The sequence below is a fragment of the Passer domesticus genome, chromosome 35 (assembly GCF_036417665.1).
Source record: "Passer domesticus isolate bPasDom1 chromosome 35, bPasDom1.hap1, whole genome shotgun sequence".
Taxonomy (NCBI): domain Eukaryota; kingdom Metazoa; phylum Chordata; class Aves; order Passeriformes; family Passeridae; genus Passer; species Passer domesticus.
The window spans coordinates 158,728-181,568 of record NC_087508.1 but is presented as its reverse complement, the minus strand read 5'-3'; the positions used below and the strand labels follow the sequence as shown (position 1 = coordinate 181,568).

The 22,841-nt window shown below is 62.7% G+C and overlaps 1 protein-coding gene across 3 annotated transcripts; it reads right to left on the bottom strand.

The window, feature by feature from the left end:
• Positions 1-1,711: 1,711 nt before the first annotated feature.
• LOC135288802 (MAP/microtubule affinity-regulating kinase 4-like) lies at positions 1,712-21,521 on the bottom strand. 3 transcript variants are annotated; one of them, XM_064402191.1, is made up of 20 exons: positions 21,340-21,521; positions 19,992-20,198; positions 19,136-19,189; positions 18,958-19,006; positions 17,981-18,046; positions 17,029-17,099; positions 15,946-16,002; positions 14,519-14,755; positions 13,006-13,125; positions 11,651-11,750; positions 11,467-11,576; positions 10,542-10,557; positions 9,420-9,563; positions 7,776-8,029; positions 6,710-6,801; positions 4,395-4,486; positions 4,229-4,326; positions 3,426-3,505; positions 2,172-2,217; positions 1,712-2,045 (listed from the first exon to the last, which is right to left on the bottom strand). In XM_064402191.1, exons 1-20 carry the CDS (start codon positions 21,388-21,390, stop codon positions 1,848-1,850), a joined length of 2,142 nt encoding a protein of 713 aa, XP_064258261.1. In that variant the 5' UTR covers positions 21,391-21,521; the 3' UTR covers positions 1,712-1,847. The 3 variants fall into 3 exon arrangements, with proteins under 3 accessions (XP_064258261.1, XP_064258259.1, XP_064258260.1); XM_064402189.1 differs by lacking the exon at positions 10,542-10,557 and having other exon boundaries at positions 9,420-9,585; XM_064402190.1 differs by lacking the exon at positions 10,542-10,557 and having other exon boundaries at positions 4,229-4,320; positions 9,420-9,585.
• Positions 21,522-22,841: the final 1,320 nt, after the last annotated feature.

The following is a 22,841-nucleotide window of genomic DNA, read 5'->3' as shown; positions in this document are numbered from 1 at the left end:
GGGGTCCCGAGGGGTCCCAGTCTCATTTTTGGGGGGTCCCGGGCGTCCCAATCTCATTTTTGGGGGGTCCCTGGGGGTCCCAATCCGGTCCTGGGGGGTCCCAGAGGGGTCCTGGGGGTCCCAGGGGGGTCCTGGGGGTCCCAATCTCATTTTTGGGGGGTCCCAGAGGGGTCCTGGGGGTCCCAGGGGGGTCCCGGGGGTCCCAATCCCGTTTTGGGGGGGGTCCTGGTCTTGTTTTGGGGGTCCTGGGGGTCCCAATCTCATTCTTGGGGGGGTCCTGGGGGTCCCGGTCTGGTTTTGGGGGCCTCCTGGGGGGGGGCTGGTCTTGTTTTGGGGGTCCTGGGGGGGTCCCAATCCAGTTCCGGGGGTCCCAATCTCAGTCTTGGGGGTCCTGGGGGGGGTCCCGATCTGATTTTGGGGGTCCCAGGGGTCCCAGTCTGGTCCTGGGGGTCCCAATCTCATTCTTGGGGGGTCCCTGGGGGTCCCGGGGGTCCTGAACTGGTTCTGGGGGGGGTCCCAGGGGGTCCTGATCTCATTCTTGGGGGGTCCCGGGGTGGTCCTGGTCCGATTTTGGGGGTCCCAGGGGGGTCCTGGTCCAGTTTGGGGGGTCCTGGTTTCATTCTTGAGGGGTCCCAATCCGATTTTGGGGGGTCCTGGTCCGATTCCGGGGTTCTCAATCCAATTTCAGGGGTTCCAGGAGGGTCCCGATCCAATTTTGGGGGTCCCAGGGTGGTCCCGATCCAGTTCCGGGGGTCTCAATCCAATTTTGGGTGTCCCAGGGTGGTCTTGATCCGATTTTGGGGGGTCCTGGTCCAGTTCCGGGGGTCCTGGTCCGGTTTTGGGGTTCCCAGGGTGGTCCTGGTCCAATTTTGGGGGTCCCAGGGCGGTCCCGATCCGATTTTGGGGGGTCCTGGTCCGATTCCGGGGGTCTCCATCCAATTTTGGGGTTCCCAGGGTGGTCCTGGTCCAGTTCCGGGGTTCTCAATCCAATTTTGGGGGTCCCAGGGTGGTCCCAATCCGATTTTGGGGGGTCCTTGTCCAGTTCTGGGGGTCCCAGGGTGGTCCTGGTCCAATTCCGGGGGTCTCAATCCAATTTTGGGGGTCCCAGGAGGGTCCTGGTCCAATTTTGGGGTTCCCAGGGTGGTCTCGATCCAGTTCCAGGGGTCCCAATCCGATTTTGGGGGGTCCTGGTCCGGTTCTGGGGGTCCCGGGGTGGTCCTGGTCCGATTCCGGGGGTCTCAATCCAATTTCGGGGGTCCCAGGAGGGTCCTGGTCCGATTTTGGGGGTCCCAGGGTGGTCCCAGTCCAGTTCCAGGGGTCCCGGTTTCATTCTTGGGGGTCTCCATCCAATTTTGGGGTTCCCAGGGTGGTCCAGATCCGATTTTGGGGGGTCCCGGTCCGGTTCTGGGGGTCCCGGGGTGGTCCTGGTCCGATTCCGGGAGTCTCAATCCAATTTTGGGGGTCCCAGGGTGGTCCAGATCTGATTTTGGGGGGTCCTGGTCCAGTTCCGGGGGTCCCGGTCCGGTTTTGGGGTTCCCAGGGTTGTCCCGATCCAGGTCTGGGGTTCTCAATCCGATTTTGGGGTTCCCAGGGTGGTCCCAATCCGATTTTGGGGGGTCCTGGTCCGGTTCTGGGGGTCCCGGTTTCATTCTTGGGGGATCTCAATCCAATTTTGGGGGTCCCAGGGTGGTCTCGATCCAATTTTGGGGGTCCCAGGGTGGTCCCAATCCGATTTTGGGGGGTCTCCATCCGATTTTGGGGTTCCCAGGGTGGTCCCAATCCGATTTTGGGGGGTCTCCATCCGATTTTGGGGTTCCCAGGGTGGTCCTGGTCCAATTCCGGGGGTCTCAATCCAATTCTGGGGGTCCCAGGGTGGTCTCGATCCGATTTTGGGGTTCCCAGGGTGGTCCCGCTCCGTTTCCGGGGGGGGGGTCCCGGTTTTGGGGGGGGGGGGGTCCCGTCTGGAGCCCCCTCCCCATCACAGCCCCCCCCCCCCTCGGAGCAGCCGGGGGGCGGCTTCCGCTTGATCCCCAGGTAGATGGCAACTGGGGGGAGGGGACAGGTGGGTCTGGGGGGGGTCCCCAGCCCTGGGGGGGGTCCCCAGGACGGGGGGGGGTCCCCCAGAACCCGGGGGGGGGGGGTCCTGGAGCGGGGGGAGGGGCAGCACCCACCTTGTGAGCGCAGGGTCCCCCGACTCGCGCAGGTTCGTCTGCGAGCCTGGGGTGGGGAGGGGGCGTGGGGGGGGGGGGGGACGCACCCGAGAGACCCCCCAAATTTAACAGGAAAATTTAAAAAAAATCCTCGAAAAAATCCCACCGAAAATTCCACCCAGAAAACCCCAAAATTCCACCCAGAAAACCCCAAAAATAAAAAAAAACATCCAAAAAATCCCACCGAAAACTCCACCCAGAAAACCCCAAAATTCCACCCAGAAAACCCAAAAAAATAATAAAAAAAAAAATCCTCAAAAAAATCCCACCAAAAATTCCACCCAGAAAACCCCAAAAATCAAAAAAAATCATCCAAAAAATCCCCCCAAAAATTCCACCCAGAAAACCCCAAAATTCCACCCAGAAAACCCAAAAAAATAATAAAAAAAAATCCTCAAAAAAATCCCACAAAAAATTCTACCCAGAAAACCCCAAAATCCCCCCAAAAAAACAAAAAAATCCCCCCAGGAAATCCCCAAAAATCGAAAAAAATCATCCAAAAATCCCCCCAAAAATTCCACCCGGAAAACCCCAAAATTCCACCCAGAAAACCCCAAAAATCAAAAAAAAACATCCAAAAAATCCCCCCAAAAATTCCACCCAGAAAACCCCAAAATTCCACCCAGAAAACCCCAAAAATAAAAAAAAAACATCCAAAAAATCCCCCCAAAAAATCCCCCCAGAAACCCCAAAAAACCCAAAAAACCCCCCAGGAAATCCCCAAAAATCCCCCCAAAAGACCAAAAATCCCCCCAAAAATTCCCCCCAAAAAAACCAAAAATCCCCCCAAAAATTCCACCCAGAAAACCCAAAAATCCCCCAAGGAAATCCCAAAAAATCAAAAAAAATCCTCCAAAAAATCCCACCAAAAACTCCACCCAGAAAACCCCAAAATCCCCCCAAAAAACCCAAAAATCCCCCCAAAAAATCCCCCAGGTGTGCCCAGGTGTATCCCAGGTATCCCCAGGTGTATCTCAGGTGTGTCTGAACCCCCCCAGGTGTGCCCAGGTGAGTTCCCAGGTGTGCCCAGGTGTATCCCAGGTATCCCCAGGTGCCCCCAGGTGCCCCCAGGTGTGCCCAGGTGTATCCCAGGTGTATCCCAGGTGTATCCCAGGTATCCCCAGGTATCCTCAGGTGTCCCCAGGTGTGCCCAGGTGTGCCCAGGTGTCCCCAGGTGTGCCCAGGTGTGCCCAGGTGTGCCCAGGTGTCACTCACGGATCTTGGCGGCGCCGGGCCCGGGCGTGGCCGACACGCAGCGATTGGAGCTCTGCCGGCGGGAGGGGTCCAGGGACACCCTGGGACAGGTGAGAGAGAGAGACAGGTGAGAGAGGGGAGAGACAGGTGAGACAGGTGAGAGAGGGGAGAGACAGGTGAGGGGGACAGGGACACCCTGGGACAGGTGAGAGAGAGAGAGACAGGTGAGACACAGGTGAGAGACAGGGGAGGGGGACAGGGACACCCTGGGACAGGTGAGAGAGACAGGTGAGGGGGACAGGTGAGACACAGATGACACAGGTGAGACACAACAGGTGGCTAAACCCCCCCAGGTGTCCCCGCCCCCCCCCCCGCTGTCCCCAGGTGTATCCCAGGTGCCCCCAGGTGTGCCCAGGTGCACTCAGGTGTATCCCAGGTGTATCCCAGGTGTATCTCAGGTATCCCCAGGTGCCCCCAGGTGTGCCCAGGTGTGCCCAGGTGTATCTCAGGTGCACTCAGGTATATCCCAGGTGTATCCAGGTGTGTCTGAACCCCCCCAGCTGTACCGAGGTGCCCCCAGGTGTGCCCAGGTGCCCCCAGGTGTGCCCAGGTGCCCCCAGGTGTGCCCAGGTGCACTCAGGTGTATCCCAGGTGTATCCCAGGTGTATCTCAGCTATCCCCAGGTGCCCCCAGGTGTGCCCAGGTGCCCCCAGGTGTATCTCAGGTGTGCCCAGGTGTGCCCAGGTGTGTCTGAACCCCCCCAGGTGTGTCTGAACCCCCCCAGGTGTGTCTGAACCCCCCCAGGTGTGCCCAGGTGCGCTCACCTGCGCGTCAGCTTGGAGGTGATCTTGCTCAGCAGCGTGGCCGTGGGGCGGGGCCGGGGGGAGGCGGCGCTGGGGGGAGGGGGCGAGGAGGGGGGAGGGGCGGCGCCGGCCCCGCCCCGGCGCTCGCGGGGGGGCGGGGCCGCCCCTCCCCCCCCCGCGTGGAAGGTGCTGCGGGCGGGGCAGCCCCGGGCCAGGTGCGCCAGGTGAGCCCCGCCCAGCGAGTGGCTGGAGGGGGAGGGCGGCGGGCGGGACGGCAGGCTGGGGGAGGGGAGAGACGGGAGAGGTCACGTGACGGCACACAGGTGAGGTCACACACAGGTGACGTCATACAGGTGAGGTCACAGGTGAGATCACTCACAGGTGAGGTCACACACACACTCAGGTGAGGTCACACACAGGTGAGGTCACAGGTGATGTCACACACAGGTGATGTCACACAGGTGAGGTCACAGGTGAGATCGCTCACAGGTGACGTCACACTCAGGTGAGGTCACACACAGGTGAGGTCACACCCAGGTGACGTCACACTCAGGTGAGGTCACACACAGGTGAGGTGACACTCAGGTGAGGTCACACACAGGTGACATCACAGGTGACATCAAACAGGTGACATCACAGGTGATGTCACACACACACACAGGTGAGATCACAGGTGACCCCCACAGGTGAGGTCACAGGTGATGTCACACACACAGGTGAGATCACAGGTGACCCCCACAGGTGAGGTCACAGGTGATGTCACACACACAGGTGAGATCACAGGTGACCCCCACAGGTGAGGTCACAGGTGATGTCACACACACACACAGGTGACATCACAGGTCACATCACACAGGTGAGGTCACACACAGGTGAGGTCACAGGTGAGATCACTCACAGGTGAGGTCACACACACAGGTGACGTCACACACACTCAGGTGTGACACAGGTGAGGTCACAGGTGAGATCACTCACAGGTGACCCCCACAGGTGAGGTCACACACACAGGTGACGTCACACAGGTGAGGTCACAGGTGATGTCACACAGGTGATGTCACACAGGTGAGGTCACACACACAGGTGACGTCACACAGGTGAGGTCACAGGTGAGATCACACACACACACAGGTGACATCACAGGTGACCTCACACACAGGTGAGACACACAGGTGACCCCACAGGTGAGGTCACAGGTGATGTCACACACACACACACAGGTGACATCACAGGTCACATCACACAGGTGAGGTCACACACAGGTGAGGTCACACACAGGTGACGTCACACAGGTGACATCACAGGTGACATCAAACAGGTGAGGTCACAGGTGATGTCACACACACAGGTGACATCACAGGTCAAATCACACAGGTGAGGTCACACACAGGTGAGGTCACAGGTGAGGTCACACAGGTGAGATCACAGGTGAGATCACAGGTGACCCCACAGGTGACATCAAACAGGTGACATCACAGGTGAGGTCACAGATTAGACACAGAGGTGACATCACAGGTGACCTCACACACAGGTGAGACACACAGGTGACATCACACACACAGGTGAGGTCACACACAGGTGAGGTCACACAGGTGATGTCACACAGGTGAGATCACAGGTGAGACACACAGGTGAGGTCACAGGTGATGTCACACACACACACAGGTGAGATCACAGGTGACCCCACAGGTGAGGTCACACCCAGGTGAGGTCACACTCAGGTGAGGTCACAGGTGACCCCACAGGTGATGTCATACAGGTGACCTCACAGCCACAGGTGACATCACAGGTGACCCCACACCCACAGGTGAGGTCACAGGTCAGATCACTCACAGGTGACGTCACACTCAGGTGAGGTCACACACACAGGTGAGGTCACACCCCCAGGTGACCCCACAGGTGACCCCCCCCCCCCACCCCCCACTGGGCACAGGTGCTTCAGGTCATTTTGGGGCCGTTACAGGTGATTTTGGGTTATTCCAGGTGTGCCAGGTGTGCCAGGTGTGCCAGGTGTGCCGCCTCACCTGTCCTTGCCCTTGGGCAGCAGCAGGTGGGGCTGGGGTGATTTTGGGGTGATTTTGAGTCATTTTAAGGTAATTTTGGGTGGATATTTTGTAATTTTGGGTGGATTTCAGGTGATTTTGGGTTATTCCAGGTGTGCCAGGTGTGCCAGGTGTGCCGCCTCACCTGTCCTTGCCCTTGGGCAGCAGCAGGTGGGTCCGGGGTGATTTTGGGCTGGATTTTGGGTAACTTTGGGTGGATATTTTGTGATTTTGGTTAATTTTGGGTGGGTTTCAGGTGGTTCCAGGTGTGCCAGGTGTGCCAGGTGTGCCAGCCTCACCTGTCCTTGCCCTTGGGCAGCAGCAGGTGAGTTTGGGGTGATTTTGGGTGGATTTTGGGTAACTTTGGATGGATATTTTGTGATTTTGGGTGGATTTTTTGTGGTTTTGGTTAATTTTGGGTGGGTTTCAGGTGGTTCCAGGTGTGCCAGGTGTGCCGCCTCACCTGTCCTTGCCGTTGGGCAGCAGCAGGTGCCGCTCCCCCCCCGAGCACACGTAGGTGTTCCTGCGGCCCATCACGCTGGGGGGCACGTGGGGCTGGGGGCACAGGGGGGCAGGGCTCACCTGGGGGCACACCTGGGGGCACAGGGAGCCCCAGGGACCCCCCCAGGTGTGCCCAGGTGCCCCCCCAGCCCCCCAAGGTGTGTGCCCAGGTGAGTTCCCACCCCCCAGGTGTGCCCAGGTGCCCCCAGGTACCCCCAGGTGTGCCCAGGTGTATCTCAGGTGTGTTCCCACCCCCCAGGTGTGTCTCAGGTGTGTCTCAGGTGCCCCCAGCTGTGCCCAGGTGAGTTCCCAGGTGCCCCCAGGTGTGTCCCAGGTGTGCCCAGGTGTATCTCAGGTGTGTCTCAGGTGTGTTCCCATCCCCCAGGTGAGTGCCCAGGTGTGTTCCCACCCCCCAGGTGCCCCCAGGTGTATCCCAGGTGTACCCAGGTGTATCTCAGGTGTGTTCCCACCCCCCAGGTGTGTCTCAGGTGTGTCCAGGTGCCCCCAGGTGTGCCCAGGTGTGTCTCAGGTGAGTTCCCAGGTGCCCCCAGGTGTGCCCAGGTGTGTCTCAGGTGAGTTCCCAGGTGCCCCCAGGTGTGCCCAGGTGCCCCCAGGTGTGTCTCAGGTGAGTTCCCAGGTGCCCCCAGGTGTGCCCAGGTGCCCCCAGGTGTGTCCCAGGTGTGTCCCAGGTGCCCCCAGGTGTGTCCCAGGTGTGTTCCCACCCCCCAGGTGAGTTCCCAGGTGTATCCGAGCTGTGCCCAGGTGCCCCCAGCTGTGCCCAGGTGTGTCCCAGGTGCGCCCAGGTGCGCCCAGGTGCGCCCAGGTGTATCCCAGGTGCCCCCAGGTGTGTCCCAGGTGCCCCCAGGTGTGCCCAGCTGTGCCCAGGTGTACCCCAGGTGCCCCCAGGTGCCCCCAGGTGTGCCCAGGTGTATCTCAGGTGTGCCCAGGTGCCCCCAGGTGCCCCCAGGTGTGTCCCAGGTGTATCTCAGGTGTGTTCCCACCCCCCAGGTGCCCCCAGGTGTGCGCACCTGTCCGTCCGGGGGCCGCTCGGGGATCTCGGCCTTGTTGGGGTTGTGGGCGCTGCTCACCAGGGGGCTGCAGGGGGGGGGAGGGGCGGCCCCGCCCCCCCGCCCCGCCCCCCCCGCGGGGCCGCCGCTGCCCCGGCGCGAGGGGGGCGGGGCCGCGCCCCCGGCCACGCCCCCGGCCACGCCCCCCTCCGAGGGGGGAGGGGCGGCCGAGGGGGGGCTGCGGCGGGGGGGCGGGGCCGAGGGGGCGGGGCCGCCTGGGGGGGAGGGGACAGGGCGGGGTCATGGAGGGGTCACAGGGGGAGGGGACACAGCGGGGCACACACGGGGACCCCAAATGTCCCCAAATGTCCCCCCAATGTCCCCAATCCCCCCAATGTCCCCAATGTCCAAATTGTCCCAGTGTCCCCTCAGTGTCACCAGTGTCCCCAATCCCCCGAATCTCCCCAATGCCCCCACAATGTCCTCAATGTCCAAATTGTCCCAGTCTCCCCCAGTGTCCCCAAAGTCCCCCCGTTGTCCCCAATGTCCCCAAAGTCCACCCAATCTCCCATTGTCCCCCCAACGTCCCCAGTGTCCCCAACACCCCCCCATTGTCCCCAATGTCCCCGCTGTCCCCAATGTCCCCAAGGTGTCACTCACAGAAGTCGCTGTGTCCCCAATGTCCCCAATACCCCCGATGTCCCCAATGTCCCCAGTGTCCCCCCCAGTGTCCCCAAAGGTGTCACTCACACAAGTCACTGTGCCGCCAATGTCCCCAATGTCCCCAATGTCCAAATTGTCCCAATAATCCCCTCAGTCTCCCCAGTGTCCCCAATGTCCCCAAGGTGTCACTCACAGAAGTCGCTGTGCCCCCACTGTCCCCAATGTCCCCAATGTCCCCCCCACTGTCCCCAATCCCCCCAGTGTCCCCAACACCCCCCCATTGTCCCCAATGTCCCCGCTGTCCCCAATGTCCCCAAGGTGTCACTCACAGAAGTCGCTGTGCCCCCACTGTCCCCAATGTCCCCGATGTCCCCAATGTCCTCCCACTGTCCCCAATCCCCCCAGTGTCCCCATTGTCCCCGATGTCCCCCCACTGTCTCCGATGTCCCCAATCCCCCCACTGTCCCCCCTGATGTCCCCATTGTCACTCACAGAAGTCGCTGTGCCGCCGCTGTCCCCAATCCCCCCACTGTCCCCAATGTCCCCAATGTCCCCAATCCCCCCAATGTCCCCAATGTCCCCCCAATGTCCCCACTGTCCCCAGTGTCACTCACAGAAGTCGCTGTGTGCCCAGTGTCCCCAATCCCCCCAATCCCCCCAATGTCCCCCTGATGTCCCCACTGTCCCCACTGTCCCCAGAGCTGTCACTCACAGAAGTCGCTGTGCCCCCAATCCCCCCCATGTCCCCCATGTCCCCACTGTCCCCCCACTGTCCCCATTGTCACTCACAGAAGTCACTGTGCCGCCGCTGTCCCCAATCCCCCCGATGTCCCCAATCCCCCCCGATGTCCCCAATCCCCCCATTGTCCCCACTGTCCCCCCGATGTCCCCCCGGTGTCCCCCCGATGTCCCCAAGGTGTCACTCACAGAAGTCGCTGTGCCCCCAATCCCCCCCATGTCCCCAATGTCCCCAATCCCCCCGATGTCCCCACTGTCACTCACAGAAGTCGCTGTGCCGCCGCTGCCGGTGGTGGCCGCCCCCGCGCTGTCCCTTGCCGTGGCTCCCCGACGTCCCCGACGATGTCCCCGACTTGGTGGCACCGTTGGGCGCCTCGGCCACGCCCCGCGGCCGGGACAGGGACAGGGACAGGGCGGTGCCACCCTCGGGCTGCCACCGGGGGCACAGGGTCACCGGGGGCACAGGGTCACTGCCACCCCCCCAGGGTCACTGTCACCACCCCAGGGACAGGGACAGGGACAGGGCGGTGCCACCCTCAGGCTGCCACCGGGGGCACAGGGTCACTGTCACCACCCCAGGGACAGGGACAGGGACAGGGACAGGGCAGTGCCACCCTCGGGCTGCCACCCGGGGCACAGGGTCACCGGGGTCACTGTCACCACCCCAGGGTCACTGTCACCCCCAGGGACAGGGACAGGGCGGTGCCACCCTCGGGCTGCCACCGGGGGCACAGGGTCACTGTCACCCCCAGGGACAGGGACAGGGCGGTGCCACCCTCGGGCTGCCACCGGGGGCACAGGGTCACCGGGGTCACTGTCACCACCCCAGGGTCACTGCCACCCCCAGGGACAGGGACAGGGCGGTGCCACCCTCGGGCTGCCACCGGGGGCACAGGGTCACCGGGGACACAGGGTCACTGTCACCCCCCCAGGGTCACTGTCACCCCTCCAGGGACAGGGACAGGGACAGGGACAGGGCGGTGCCACCCTCGGGCTGCCACCGGGGGCACAGGGTCACTGTCACCCCCAGGGACAGGGACAGGGACAGGGACAGGGCAGTGCCACCCTCGGGCTGCCACCGGGGGCACAGGGTCACCGGGGTCACTGCCACCCCCCCAGGGTCACTGTCACCACCCCAGGGTCACTGTCACCCCCAGGGACAGGGACAGGGCGGTGCCACCCTCGGGCTGCCACCGGGGGCACAGGGTCACCGGGGTCACAGGGTCACCAGGGTCACTGTCACCCCCCCAGGGTCACTGTCACCCCCAGGGACAGGGACAGGGACAGGGCGGTGCCACCCTCGGGCTGCCACCGGGGGCACAGGGTCACCAGGGTCACTGTCACCACCCCAGGGTCACTGTCACCCCCCCAGGGACAGGGACAGGGCGGTGCCACCCTCGGGCTGCCACCGGGGGCACAGGGTCACCGGGGTCACTGTCACCACCCCAGGGTCACTGTCACTACCCCAGGGTCACTGTCACCCCCCCAGGGACAGGGACAGGGACAGGGCAGTGCCACCCTCGGGCTGCCACCGGGGGCACAGGGTCACCAACATCCTCAATGTCCCCCCAAAGTCCCCAAGCCCCAAATGTCCCCAGTGTCCCCAACCCCCTCAATGTCCCCGATGTCCCCAATGTCCCCTGGATGTCCCCAGTGTCCCCAGTGTCCCCACCTCTCCGCGCCGTCCCAGCAGCAGGTAGGTGCCCGTGTCCCCAATCCCCTCGATGTCCCCAATCCCCTCGATGTCCCCAATCCCCTGCATGTCCCCAATGTCCCCAGTGTCCCCAATGTCCCCAGGATGTCCCCAATGTCCCCAATCCCCTCAATGTCCCCAATCCCCCAGGATGTCCCCAGTGTCCCCATTACCTCTCATCCCCCTCAATGTCCCCGATGTCCCCGATGTCCCCAATCCCCTGGATGTCCCCATTCTGCCCTGCTGTCCCTGCTGTCCCCAATCCCCTGGATGTCCCCAATGTCCCCAGTGTCCCCAGGATGTCCCCACCTCTCCGCGCCGTCCCAGCAGCAGGTAGGTGGCCGTGTCCCCAGTGTCCCCATTACCTCTCATCCCCCTCAATGTCCCCAATGTCCCCAATCCCCTGGATGTCCCCAATCCCCTGGATGTCCCCAATGTCCCCAATGTCCCCAGTGTCCCCACCTCTCCGCGCCGTCCCAGCAGCAGGTAGGTGGCCGTGTCCCCAGTGTCCCCATTACCTCTCATCCCCCTGAATGTCCCCAATCCCCTCAATGTCCCTGATTCCCCTCAATCCCCTCAATGTCCCCAATGTCCCCAGGATGTCCCCAGTGTCCCCACCTCTCCGCGCCGTCCCAGCAGCAGGTAGGTGGCCGTCACCTCGTTGTACTTGTGGGTGCTCAGCGCCTCCTTGATCTCCTCCCGCGTGTAGCCCATGCCCACCATCACCTCTGGGGACACGGCGCGGTGTCACCGCTGTCCCCGGCGCGTCACCGCGTCCCCAGCGCGTCCCCTGTCCCCTCACCGATGCGCTTGGTGTCCCCAAAGTCCTCCTGGGGCTCGGTGTAGGGCGTCAGCTCGTCGCCCTCGTAGCCGATGTTGATCCACTTGTCCTTCATGATTTGCTGGGGGGGCACAAGGGGACATTGGGGACATTGGGGACATTGGGGACACTGGGGACATGAGGGGGACATTGTGGACATGGGAGGGACATGGGGACATTGGGGACAATGGGGACATGAGGGGGACATTGGGGACATGGGGACAGCAGGGGACATGAGGGGACATTGGGGATAGAGGGGACATTGGGGACAATGGGGACATGGGGACATGGGGACGTTGGGGGGACAATGGGGACATTGGGGACAATGGGGACATGAGGGGGACATTGGGGACATGGGGACAGCAGGGGACATTGGGGCATTGGGGACATTGGGGACATGGGGACATTGGGACATTGGGGGACATTGGGGACAGTAGGGGGACACAGGGACATGGGGATGTTCTCACAGTCCCAAATCCCCCCAAAAACCACCCCAAAACCTCTCAAACGACCCCAAAACCCTGCAAGGACCCCCCCAAACCCCTCTGGGGACCCCCCCAAACCTCCCCAAAACCCCTCAGACCACCCCAAAACTTCCCCAAAACCCTCCCAGGACTCCTCAAGACCTCCCCAAAACTCCTCAAAACCTCCCCAAAACAGCCTCAAACTGCCCCAAAACCGCCTCAAACTGCCCCAAAACCGTCTCAAACCCCCCCAAATCCCTGCCAGGACCCCCCAAATCCCTGCCAGGACCCCCCAAAGCCCCCCAAAACCCCTCAAACCACCCCAAAACCCCCCTAAAACTGCCCCAAAACCCTCCCAGGACTCCTCAAGAGCTCCCCAAAACTCCTCAAGACCTCCCCAAAACCACCTCAAACTGCCCCAAAACTGCCTCAAACCCTCTCAAATCCCTCCTGGGACCCCCCAAAGCCCCCCCGGGGCCCCCCAGACCTCGAGGGTGCAGCGCTTGGCGGGGTTGAGCACCAGGAAGCGGCGCAGGATGTTCTCACAGTCCCAACCCCCCCCAAAAAACCACCCCAAAACCGCCTCAAACTGCCCCAAAACCGCCTCAAACCCCCCCAAATCCCTTCCAGGACCCCCCAAATCCCTGCCAGGACCCCCAAAAGCCCCCCAAAACCCCTCAAACCACCCCAAACCCCCCCTAAAACTGCCCCAAAACCCTCCCAGGACCCCTCAAAACCTCCCCAAACCCCCTCAAGAGCTCCCCAAAACCTCCCCAAACCCCCTCAAGAGCTCCCCAAAACCGCCTCAAACTGCCCCAAAACTGCCTCAAACTGCCCCAAATCCCTCTGGGGACCCCCCGGGGCCCCCCAGACCTCGAGGGTGCAGCGCTTGGCGGGGTTGAGCACCAGGAAGCGGCGCAGGATGTTCTCACAGTCCGTGGACATGTAGAAGGGCACGCGGTATTTGCCCCGCAGCACCCGCTCCCGCAGCTCCTGCGGGGTCACCGAGGGGTCACTGGGGTCACCGAGGGGTCACTGGGGTCACTCGGGGTCAGTCATGGTCACTGGGGTCAGTCAGGGTCACCCAGGGTGAACCAGGGACATGGGGGACACTGGGGGTCACTCAGGGTCAGTCAGGGTCACTGGGAGCAGTCAAGGTCACTGGGGTCACTCAGGGTCAGTTGGGGTCACTCAAGGTCACTGGGGTCACTTGGTGACCACTGACCAGGTGACCCCTGCGGGCAGCTCAGGGTTCACAGCAGGGTGGCCCAGAAGGGTCAGGACCAAGTGACCACGCAGTGACCACACAGTGACCACACAGTGACCGGCCGGTCCCCAGGAGATGACCACAGGTGACCGGGCAGTCCCCAGGTGACCACAGGTGACTGGACAGTGACCACGCAGTGACCAGCCAGTTCCCAGGAGGTGACCATACAATGACCGGCCAGTCCCCACGAGATGACCACAGGTGACCACTCAGTGACCAGCCAGTCCCCAGGAGATGACCACAGGTGACTGGCCAGTGACTGGCCGCTCCCCAGGAGCTGACCACACAGTGACCACAGGTGACCGGCTGGTCCCCACGAGATGACCACAGCTGACTGGACAATGACTGGCCGGTCCCCATGAGATGACCACAGCTGACCAGGCAGTGACCGGCCGGTCCCCATAAGGTGACCACAGCTGACTGGACAATGACCAGCCAATCCCCACGAGATGACCACAGCTGACTGGACAATGACCAGCCGCTCCCCATGAGATGACCACAGCTGACCACGCAGTGACCAGCCAATCCTCACGAGATGACCACAGCTGACTGGACAATGACCAGCCAATCCTCACGAGATGACCACAGCTGACTGGACAATGACCAGCCGCTCCCCAGGAGATGACCACAGCTGACCAGGCAGTGACCAGCCGGTCCCCAGGAGGTGACTACACAGTGACCACAGCTGACCGGCCGCTCCCCACGAGATGACCACAGCTGACTGGACAATGACCAGCCGCTCCCCAGGAGATGACCACAGCTGACTGGACAATGACCAGCCGGTCCCCATGAGATGACCACAGCTGACCAGGCAGTGACCAGCCGCTCCCCACGAGATGACCACAGCTGACTGGACAATGACCAGCCGGTCCCCAGGAGATGACCACAGGTGACCAGGCAGTGACCAGCCGGTCCCCACGAGATGACCACAGCTGACTGGACAATGACCAGCCAATCCCCATGAGATGACCACAGCTGACTGGACAATGACCAGCCAATCCTCACGAGATGACCACAGCTGACTGGACAATGACCAGCCAATCCTCACGAGATGACCACAGCTGACTGGACAATGACCAGCCGCTCCCCACGAGATGACCGCGGTCTGCCGGCGCCCACCTTGAGGTTGTGGCCGTCGAAGGGCAGCGAGCCGCTGACCAGCGTGTAGAGGATGACCCCCAGGCTCCAGATGTCCACCTCGGGCCCGTCGTACTTCTTGCCCTGGAAGAGCTCGGGCGCGGCGTAGGGCGGCGAGCCGCAGAACGTGTCCAGCTTGGAGCCCCGCGAGAACTCGTTGCTGAAGCCGAAGTCCGCGATCTTGATGTTGGCGTCGGCGTCCAGCAGCAGGTTCTCGGCCTGGGGACATCAACAGGGACATGGGGACATCAGCGGGGACATGGGGACATCGGTGGGGACAAGGATACTGTGATAGGAATGGGGACATTGGGATGGGATCTTGATGTTGGCGTCGGCGTCCAGCAGCAGGTTCTCGGCCTGGGGACATGGGGACATTGTCACAGGGATGGGGACATTGGCATGGGGACACTGGGATGGGATCTCCATGTTGGTGTCGGTGTCCAGCAGCAGGTTCTCGGCCTGGGGACATCAGTGGGGACACGGGGACATCAGCAGGGAGATGGGGACACTGGGATGGGGACATTGGCATGGAAACACTGGGATGGAAACGCTGGGATGGGGACACTGGGATGGGATCTCGATGTTGGCGTCGGCGTCCAGCAGCAGGTTCTCGGCCTGGGGACATCAGGGGGGACATCAGTGAGGACAGAAGACATTGGGGACATTGTCACAGAAATGGGGACAGAGGGACACTGGGACAGGGACACTGAGATGGGGACAGGGACACTGGGATGGGATCTCCGTGTTGGTGTCGGCGTCCAGCAGCAGGTTCTCGGCCTGGGGACATCAGGGGGGACATTGGGGACATCAGCAGGGACATGGGGACATCGGTGGGTACATTGGGGACATCAACAGGGACATGGGGACACTAGGATGGGGACATTGGCATGGAAACACTGGGATGGAAACGCTGGGATGGAGACACTGGGATGGGATCTTGATGTTGGTGTCGGCGTCCAGCAGCAGGTTCTCGGCCTGGGGACATCGGGGGGACATGGGGACATCAGCAGGGACATGGGGACATCGGTGGGGACAAGGATACTGTGATAGGAATGGGGACATTGGGATGGGATCTTGATGTTGGCGTCGGCGTCCAGCAGCAGGTTCTCGGCCTGGGGACATCAGCAGGGACATGGGGACATCGGTGGGGACAAGGATATTGTCACAGGAACGGGGATATTGGGACGGGGACACTGGCATGGGGACACTGGGACAGGGACAGAGGGACACTGAGATGGACACAGGGACAGGGACACAGTGACACCAGGATGGACACAGGGACATGGGGACAGGAACGGGGACAGGGACAGGGACACAGCGACACCAGGATGGACATGGGGACACCAGGACAGGGACACCAGGACAACGACACCAGGACAGGGACCCCCCCATGTCCCCCCGTGTCCCACCTTGAGGTCCCTGTGCACGATGTTCTTCTGGTGGCAGTAGTGCACGGCCGAGACGATCTGGGGACAGCGGGGCCACCGTCACACGGGGTCCCCAGGGTGTCCCCAAGCCCTCCCCAGTGTCCCCAAACCCTCACAGCTGTCCCCAAACCCCCTCAGGTGTCCCCAAACCACACCAGGATGTCCCCAAACCTGTCCTGATGTCCCCAGATCTCTCCAGGATGTCCCCAAGCCCCCCCAGGTGTCCCCAGGTGTCCCCAAACCCCCCCAGGTGTCCCCAGGTGTCCCCAAACCCCCTCCCCAATGTCCCCAAACCCCCCCAAGGTGTCCCCAAAGCCCCCCCAGGTGTCCCCCAGGTGTCCCCAAACCCCCTCCCCAATGTCCCCAAACCCCCCCAGGTGTCCCCAGGATGTCCCCAAGCCCCCCCAGGATGTCCCCAAGCCCTCCCAGGTGTCTCCAAGGTGTCCCCAGGTGTCCCCAAGGTGTCCCCAAGCCCCCCCAGGTGTCCCCAGGTGTCCCCAGGTGTCCCCAGGATGTCCCCAAACCCCCTCCCCAATGTCCCCAAGCCCCCCCAGGTGTCCCCCAGGATGTCCCCAAGCCCCCCCAAGGTGTCCCCAGGTGTCCCCAAGGTGTCCCCAAACCCCCTCAGGATGTCCCCAAACCCCCCCCAGGTGTCCCCAGGATGTCCCCAAGGTGTCCCCAGGTGTCCCCAAACCCCCTCCCCAATGTCCCCAAACCCCCCCAGGTGTCCCCCAGGTGTTCCCAAACCCCCCCAGGTGTCCCAGGTGTCCCCAGGTGTCCCCCAGGTGTCCCCAGGTGTCCCCAGGTGTCCCCAAGCCCCCCCAGGTGTCCCCCAGGTGTCCCCAGGTGTCCCCAGACCCCCCCAGGTCCCCCCAGGTGTCCCCCAAGATGCCCCCAAGCCCCTCCAGGTGTCCCCCAGGTGTCCCCAAACCCCCTCAGGATGTTCCCAAACCCCCTCCCCAATGTCCCCAAGCCCCCCCAGGTGTCCCCCAGGTGTCCCCAGGTGTCCCCAAACCCCCTCCCCAATGTCCCCAAGCCCCCCCAGGTGTCCCCAGGTGTCCCCACCTGTCGGAACTTGGCCCGCGCCTCCTTCTCCTTCATCCTCCCGTGGGACACCAGGTAATCGAACACCTCACCTGGGGAGAAAAACCCCAAAATACCCCAAAATAGCCCCAAAAAATATCCCAAAAATACCCCTAAAAATATCCCAAAATATCCAAAATATATTCAAAAAAATATCCCAAAATATCCAAAAATATAGCCCAAAAAAACCCAAAACACCCCCCAAAATCCACACCAGGTAATCGAACACCTCACCTGGGGAGAAAAAAAACCAAAATATCCCAAAATAGCCCCAAAAAATATCCACAAAAATATTACCAAAAATAACCCAAAATACCCCCAAAAAATATCCCAAAAAATCCCAAAATATACCCCAACAAAACCCAAAATCCACACCGGGTAATCAAACACCTCACTTGGGGTGAAAATATCCCAAAACATCCCAAAATAGCCCCAAAAACCAAAAAAAATCCCCCAAAATATCCCCCAAAAATATCCCCCAGTGTCCCCAGGGTGGATGTCACTGTCCCTCTGTCCCTCTGTCCCTGTCCCTCTGTCCCCCTGTCCCCCTGTCCCTGTCCCTGTCCCCCTGTCCCCCCTGTCTGTCCCCCTGTCCCCCTGTCTGTCCCCCTGTCCCTCTGTCCCCCTGTCTGTCCCCCTGTCCCCCTGTCTGTCCCCCTGTCCCTCTGTCCCCCTGTCCCTGTCCCCCTGTCCCTCTGTCCCCCTGTCCCTCTGTCCCTCTGTCCCCTCTGTCCCCCTGTCCCTCTGTCCCCCTGTCTGTCCCCCTGTCCCCCTGTCTGTCCCCCTGTCCCTCTGTCCCCCTGTCCCTGTCCCCCTGTCCCTCTGTCCCCCTGTCCCTCTGTCCCTCTGTCCCCTCTGTCCCCCTGTCCCTCTGTCCCCCTGTCTGTCCCCCTGTCTGTCCCCCTGTCCCCCTGTCTGTCCCTCTGTCCCTCACCGGCGCTGGCGTACTCCATGACGAGGTAGAGCGTCTTGTCTGTCTCGATCACCTCGAACAGCTTCACTGAGAGAGAGAGAGAGAGACCCCTCCCCTAATTAATTACTGACCCCCACCCTAATTAATCACTGACCCCAACCCTAATTACTGACCCCGACCCTAATTAATTACTGACCCTGACCCTAATGGAAACCCTGACCCCTCCCCAAATCACCTCAAACAGCTTCACTGAGAGAGAGAGAGAGAGAGAGAGACCCCTCCCCTAATTAATTACTGACCCCCACCCTAATTAATTACTGACCCCAACCCTAATTAGTCACTGACCCCAACCCTAATTACTGACCCCCACCCTAATGGAAACCCTGACCCTAATGGAGACCCCCACCCTAATTACTGACTCCATCCCAAATCACCTCAAACAGCTTCACTGAGAGACAGCCAGACCCCTCCCCTAATTGAGACCCCAACCCTAATTACAGACCCCTCCCCAAATTACAGACCCTGACCCAAATTCAGGGACCCCTCCCCAATTTTGGGACCCCTCCCCACCCCCAGGACCCCATTTTGGGGCCCCCTCCCCATTTCCAGGACCCCATTTTCAGGCCCCTTCCCCATTTGGGACCCCTCCCCATTCTGGGACCCCTCCCCATTTTGGGACCCCTCCCCATTTCGGGCCCCCTCCCCAATTTAGGGACCCCTCCCCAATTCAGGGACCCCTCCCCATTTTTGGGGACCCCTCCCCATTTCCAGGACCCCATTTCAGACCCCCTCCCCAATTCAGGGACCCCTCCCCATTTTAGGGACCCCTCCCCAATTTGAGGACCCCTCCCCATTTGGGACCCCTCCCCATTTTGGGCCCCCTCCCCATTTCGGGCCCCCTCCCCATTTCAGGGACCCCTCCCCATTTCGGGCCCCCTCCCCAATTTGAGGACCCCTCCCCAATTTGAGGCCCCCTCCCCAATTTGGGGACCCCTCACCGATGTTGGGGTGGTTCAGCCCCTTCATGATCCGAACTTCCCGGAACAGCTGGGGGGGGGGCAGGGGTCAGCTGGGGCCGGAGACCCCTCCCCAAAGGAGGAGACCCCTCCCCAAAGGAGGAGACCCCTCCCCAGAGGAGGAGACCCCTCCCCAGAGCCCCCCGGGACCCCTCCCCACCTTCTGCAGGCTGGTGGGGTTCAGCTGCGTCTTGTCGATGATTTTAATGGCGACCTGAATTGGGGAGGGGGCGCTCAGGGGGCGCCCGGGACCCCCCCCCAAATTCACCCGGGACCCCCCCCCCCAATTCACCCGGGACCCCCAAATTCACCCGGGACCCCAAATTTGTCTGAGACGCCCCCCCCCCCAAATTTATCTGGGACCCCCCTGAGACCCCTCCCCAAAACCCCAAACCCCCTCCCACCACCCCAAAGCCCCCTGAGCCCCCTCCCACCACCCCAAATCCCCCCAAAACCCACCCAAGCCCCCTCCCCACCCCTCCCCAAGCCCCCCGAGCCCCCTCCCACCGCCCCAAACCCCTCCAAATCCCCCCCCAAACCCACTCCCACCACCCCAAATCCCCCCTGAGACCCCTCCCCAAATCCCTGTACCCCCTCCCACTGCCTCAAACCCCCTCTAAACCCCCTCCCACCACCCCAAATTCCCCCCAAACCCCCCTGAGACCCCTCCCCAAACCCCTAAACCTCCTCTAAACCCCCTCCCACCCCCCCAAATCCCCCCCAAATCCCCTCCCACCACCCCAAACCCCCCCGAGCCCCCTCCCCAAGCCCCTAAGCCCCCTCTCCAGCCCCCTAAACCCCCCCAAATCCCCCCCAAACCCCCTCCCCACACCTCCAAACCCGCTCCCACCCCTCCAAATCCCCCCCAAACCCCCTCCCACCCCCCCAAATCCCCCCCAAACCCCCTCCCCACCCCCCCAAACCCCCTCCCACCCCTCCAAATCCCCCCCAAACCCCTCCAAATCCCCCCCAAACCCCCTCCCACCCCCCCAAAGCCCCCCGAGCCCCCTGCCCACCTCGCGGCCGGTCAGCACGTGCCGGGCCAGCTTGACCTTGGCGAAGTTGCCCTTGCCGATGGTGCGCAGCAGCCGGTAGTTGCCCACGTGGGGAGGGGGCTCCTCGGGACCCCCGCCCAGCGAGCCCCGGCCCCGGGGGGCGCCGGCCCCGCGGCCCCCCGCCCACCCCCCGGCCTTGTCGGGCCGGCCGCCGCCCCCCGGGCCCGCCTGGGGGGGGAAACGGGGTGAGACCCCTCCCCAAATTAAATTATCACACTGAGACCCCTCCCCAAATTATCCCCCCGCCCACCCCCCGGCCTTGTCGGGCCGGCCGCCGCCCCCCGGGCCCGCCTGGGGGGGGAAACGGGGTGAGACCCCTCCCCAAATTAAAATATCACACTGAGACCCCTCCCCAAATTAACACAGTGAGACCCTTGGTCCAATTATTACAGCGAGACCCCTCCCCAAATTGGGTTAGCACACTCAGACCCCTCCCCAAATTAACACAGTGAGACTCCCACCCCAATTATCGCACTGAGACCCCTCCCCAAATTGAGTTATCACACTGAGCTCCCTCCCCAAATTAAATTATCACAGTGAGACCCCTCCCCAAATTAACACAGTGAGAGTCCTGTCCCAATTATCACACTGAGACCCCTCCCCAAATTATCCCCCGGGCCCGCCTGGGGGGGGAAACGGGGTGAGACCCCTCCCCAAATTGGGTTAGCACACTGAGACCCCTCCCCAAATTATGGGGACACCCTTGAGAACCCCCTAAAAATCACAGTGAGACCCCTCCCCAAATTAATATCACACAGACCCCTCCCCAAAATGTCACTGTGAGACCCCTCCCCAAACTGAATTATCACACTGAGACCCCTCCCCAAAACCCCTGAGACCCCCGAAAACTCAGAGCGAGACCCCAGACCCCCAAAAACCCCCCCCAAACCCCTCCGTGACCCCCCCAGAACCCCCCCGATACCCCCCAGACCCCTCCCCAGCACCCCAAACCCCCCCAAATCCCCCCCGGTGCCCCCCAACCCCCCCCCCAGACCCCTCCCCATAACCCCCAGACCCCTCCCGGTACCTCCCGGCGCCCCCAGACCCCCTCCGGTACCCCCCAAACCCCTCCCGGTGCCCCCAGACCCCTCCCCACAGCCCAACCCCCCCCCCCAGACCCCTCCCCATAACCCCCAGACCCCTCCCGGTGCCCCCAACCCCCCCCCAGACCCCTCCCGGTACCTCCCGGCGCCCCCAGACCCCCTCCGGTACCCCCCAAACCCCTCCCGGTGCCCCCCAAACCCCACCTCAGGCCCCCCCCGGTGCCCCCCCCCCAGACCCTCACCCACCCCCCCCACCCCCCCCTCACCGTCTCCGCGTTCCGCTCGTTCCCCGCCGCCAGCGCGGAGCGCGAGGACATGGTCCCGGCCCGGGGGGCTCCGGGGGGGCCCCGTTCCCGGGGGGGGTCCCGTTCCCGGGGGGGGTCCCGTTACCGGGGGGGCCGGGCCGGGGCGGCCATGGCGGCCATGACGCCGGAAGCGGAAGCGGGGCGCGCCGAGAAAGGGGAAAGGGGGCGGGGTTTTTCCCGTAAAAGGAGAGGGAGCGCTGAGGGGTTGGCCACGCCCACGGAGGGGAACGGGCCAATCAGGAGGCGGCGCTGAGGCATGGAGACAGGCGGGCACGCCCCGCGGAGGGGCGGGGCTAAGGGAGGGGGGTGGGCGGTGATTGGGCGAGCGCTGGCCAATGGGGAGGGAGAGCGGGGTTGGGGGCGGGAACGAAGGGGAGGGGTCACGTGTGACGCACCTGGGGTCACGTGTGACACACCTGGGGTCACCTGGGGTCACCTGGGGTCACCTGGGGTCACGTGTGTCCCCTCCCAGTGTCCCCAGTGCCCCCAGTATCCCCTACCAGTATCCCCAGTATCCCCAGTGTCCCCGCTGTCCCCTCCCAGTATCCCCAGTATCCCCTCCCAGTGCTCCCAGTATCCCCAGTGTCCCCGCTGTCCCCTCCCAGTATCCCCAGTATCCCATCCCAGTGCTCCCAGTATCCCCAGTATCCCCTCCCAGTATCCCCAGTGTCCCCAGTGTCCCATCCCAGTGCTCCCAGTATCCCCAGTATCCCCACTGTCCCCATCCCAGTGCTCCCAGTGTCCCCAGTGCTCCCAGTGTCCCCGCTGTCCCACCCCAGTACCCCCAGTGCTCCCAGTATCCCATCCCAGTATCCCATCCCAGTGTCCCCGCTGTCCCCAGTATCCCCAGTGTCCCCAGTATCCCATCCCAGTGCTCCCAGTGCTCCCAGTATCCCCTCCCACTATCCCCAATGTCCCCGTCCCACTATCCCCAGTATCCCCAGTGTCCCATCCCAGTATCCCCAGTCTCCCCAGTAACCCCATCCCAGTACACCCAGTATCCCCAGTGCCCCCAGTGTCCCCTCCCAGTATCCCCAGTGCTCCCAGTGTTCCCTCCTGCTGTCCCCAGTGTCCCCAGTATTCCCATCCCAGTCTCCTCAGTCTCCCCAGTACCCCATCCCAGTGCTCCCAGTGTCCCCTCCCAGTATCCCCAGTCTCCCCAGTGCTCCCAGTATCCCCAGTGTCCCGCCCCGCTGTCCCCTCCCAGTATCCCCAGTGTCCCCAGTATCCCCATCCCAGTGTCCCCAGTGTCCCCAGTGTCCCGTCCCAGTGCTCCCAGTGCTCCCAGTGCTCCCGCTGTCCCCATCCCAGTGCTCCCAGTGCTCCCAGTGCTCCTGCTGTCCCCGTCCCAGTGCTCCCAGTGCCCCCAGTGTCCCCATCCCAGTGCTCCCAGTGCTCCCAGTGCTCCCAGTGCTCCCAGTCCCCGCCGCCGTCCCCTCCCGGAACCGGGGCTGACCCTGCCC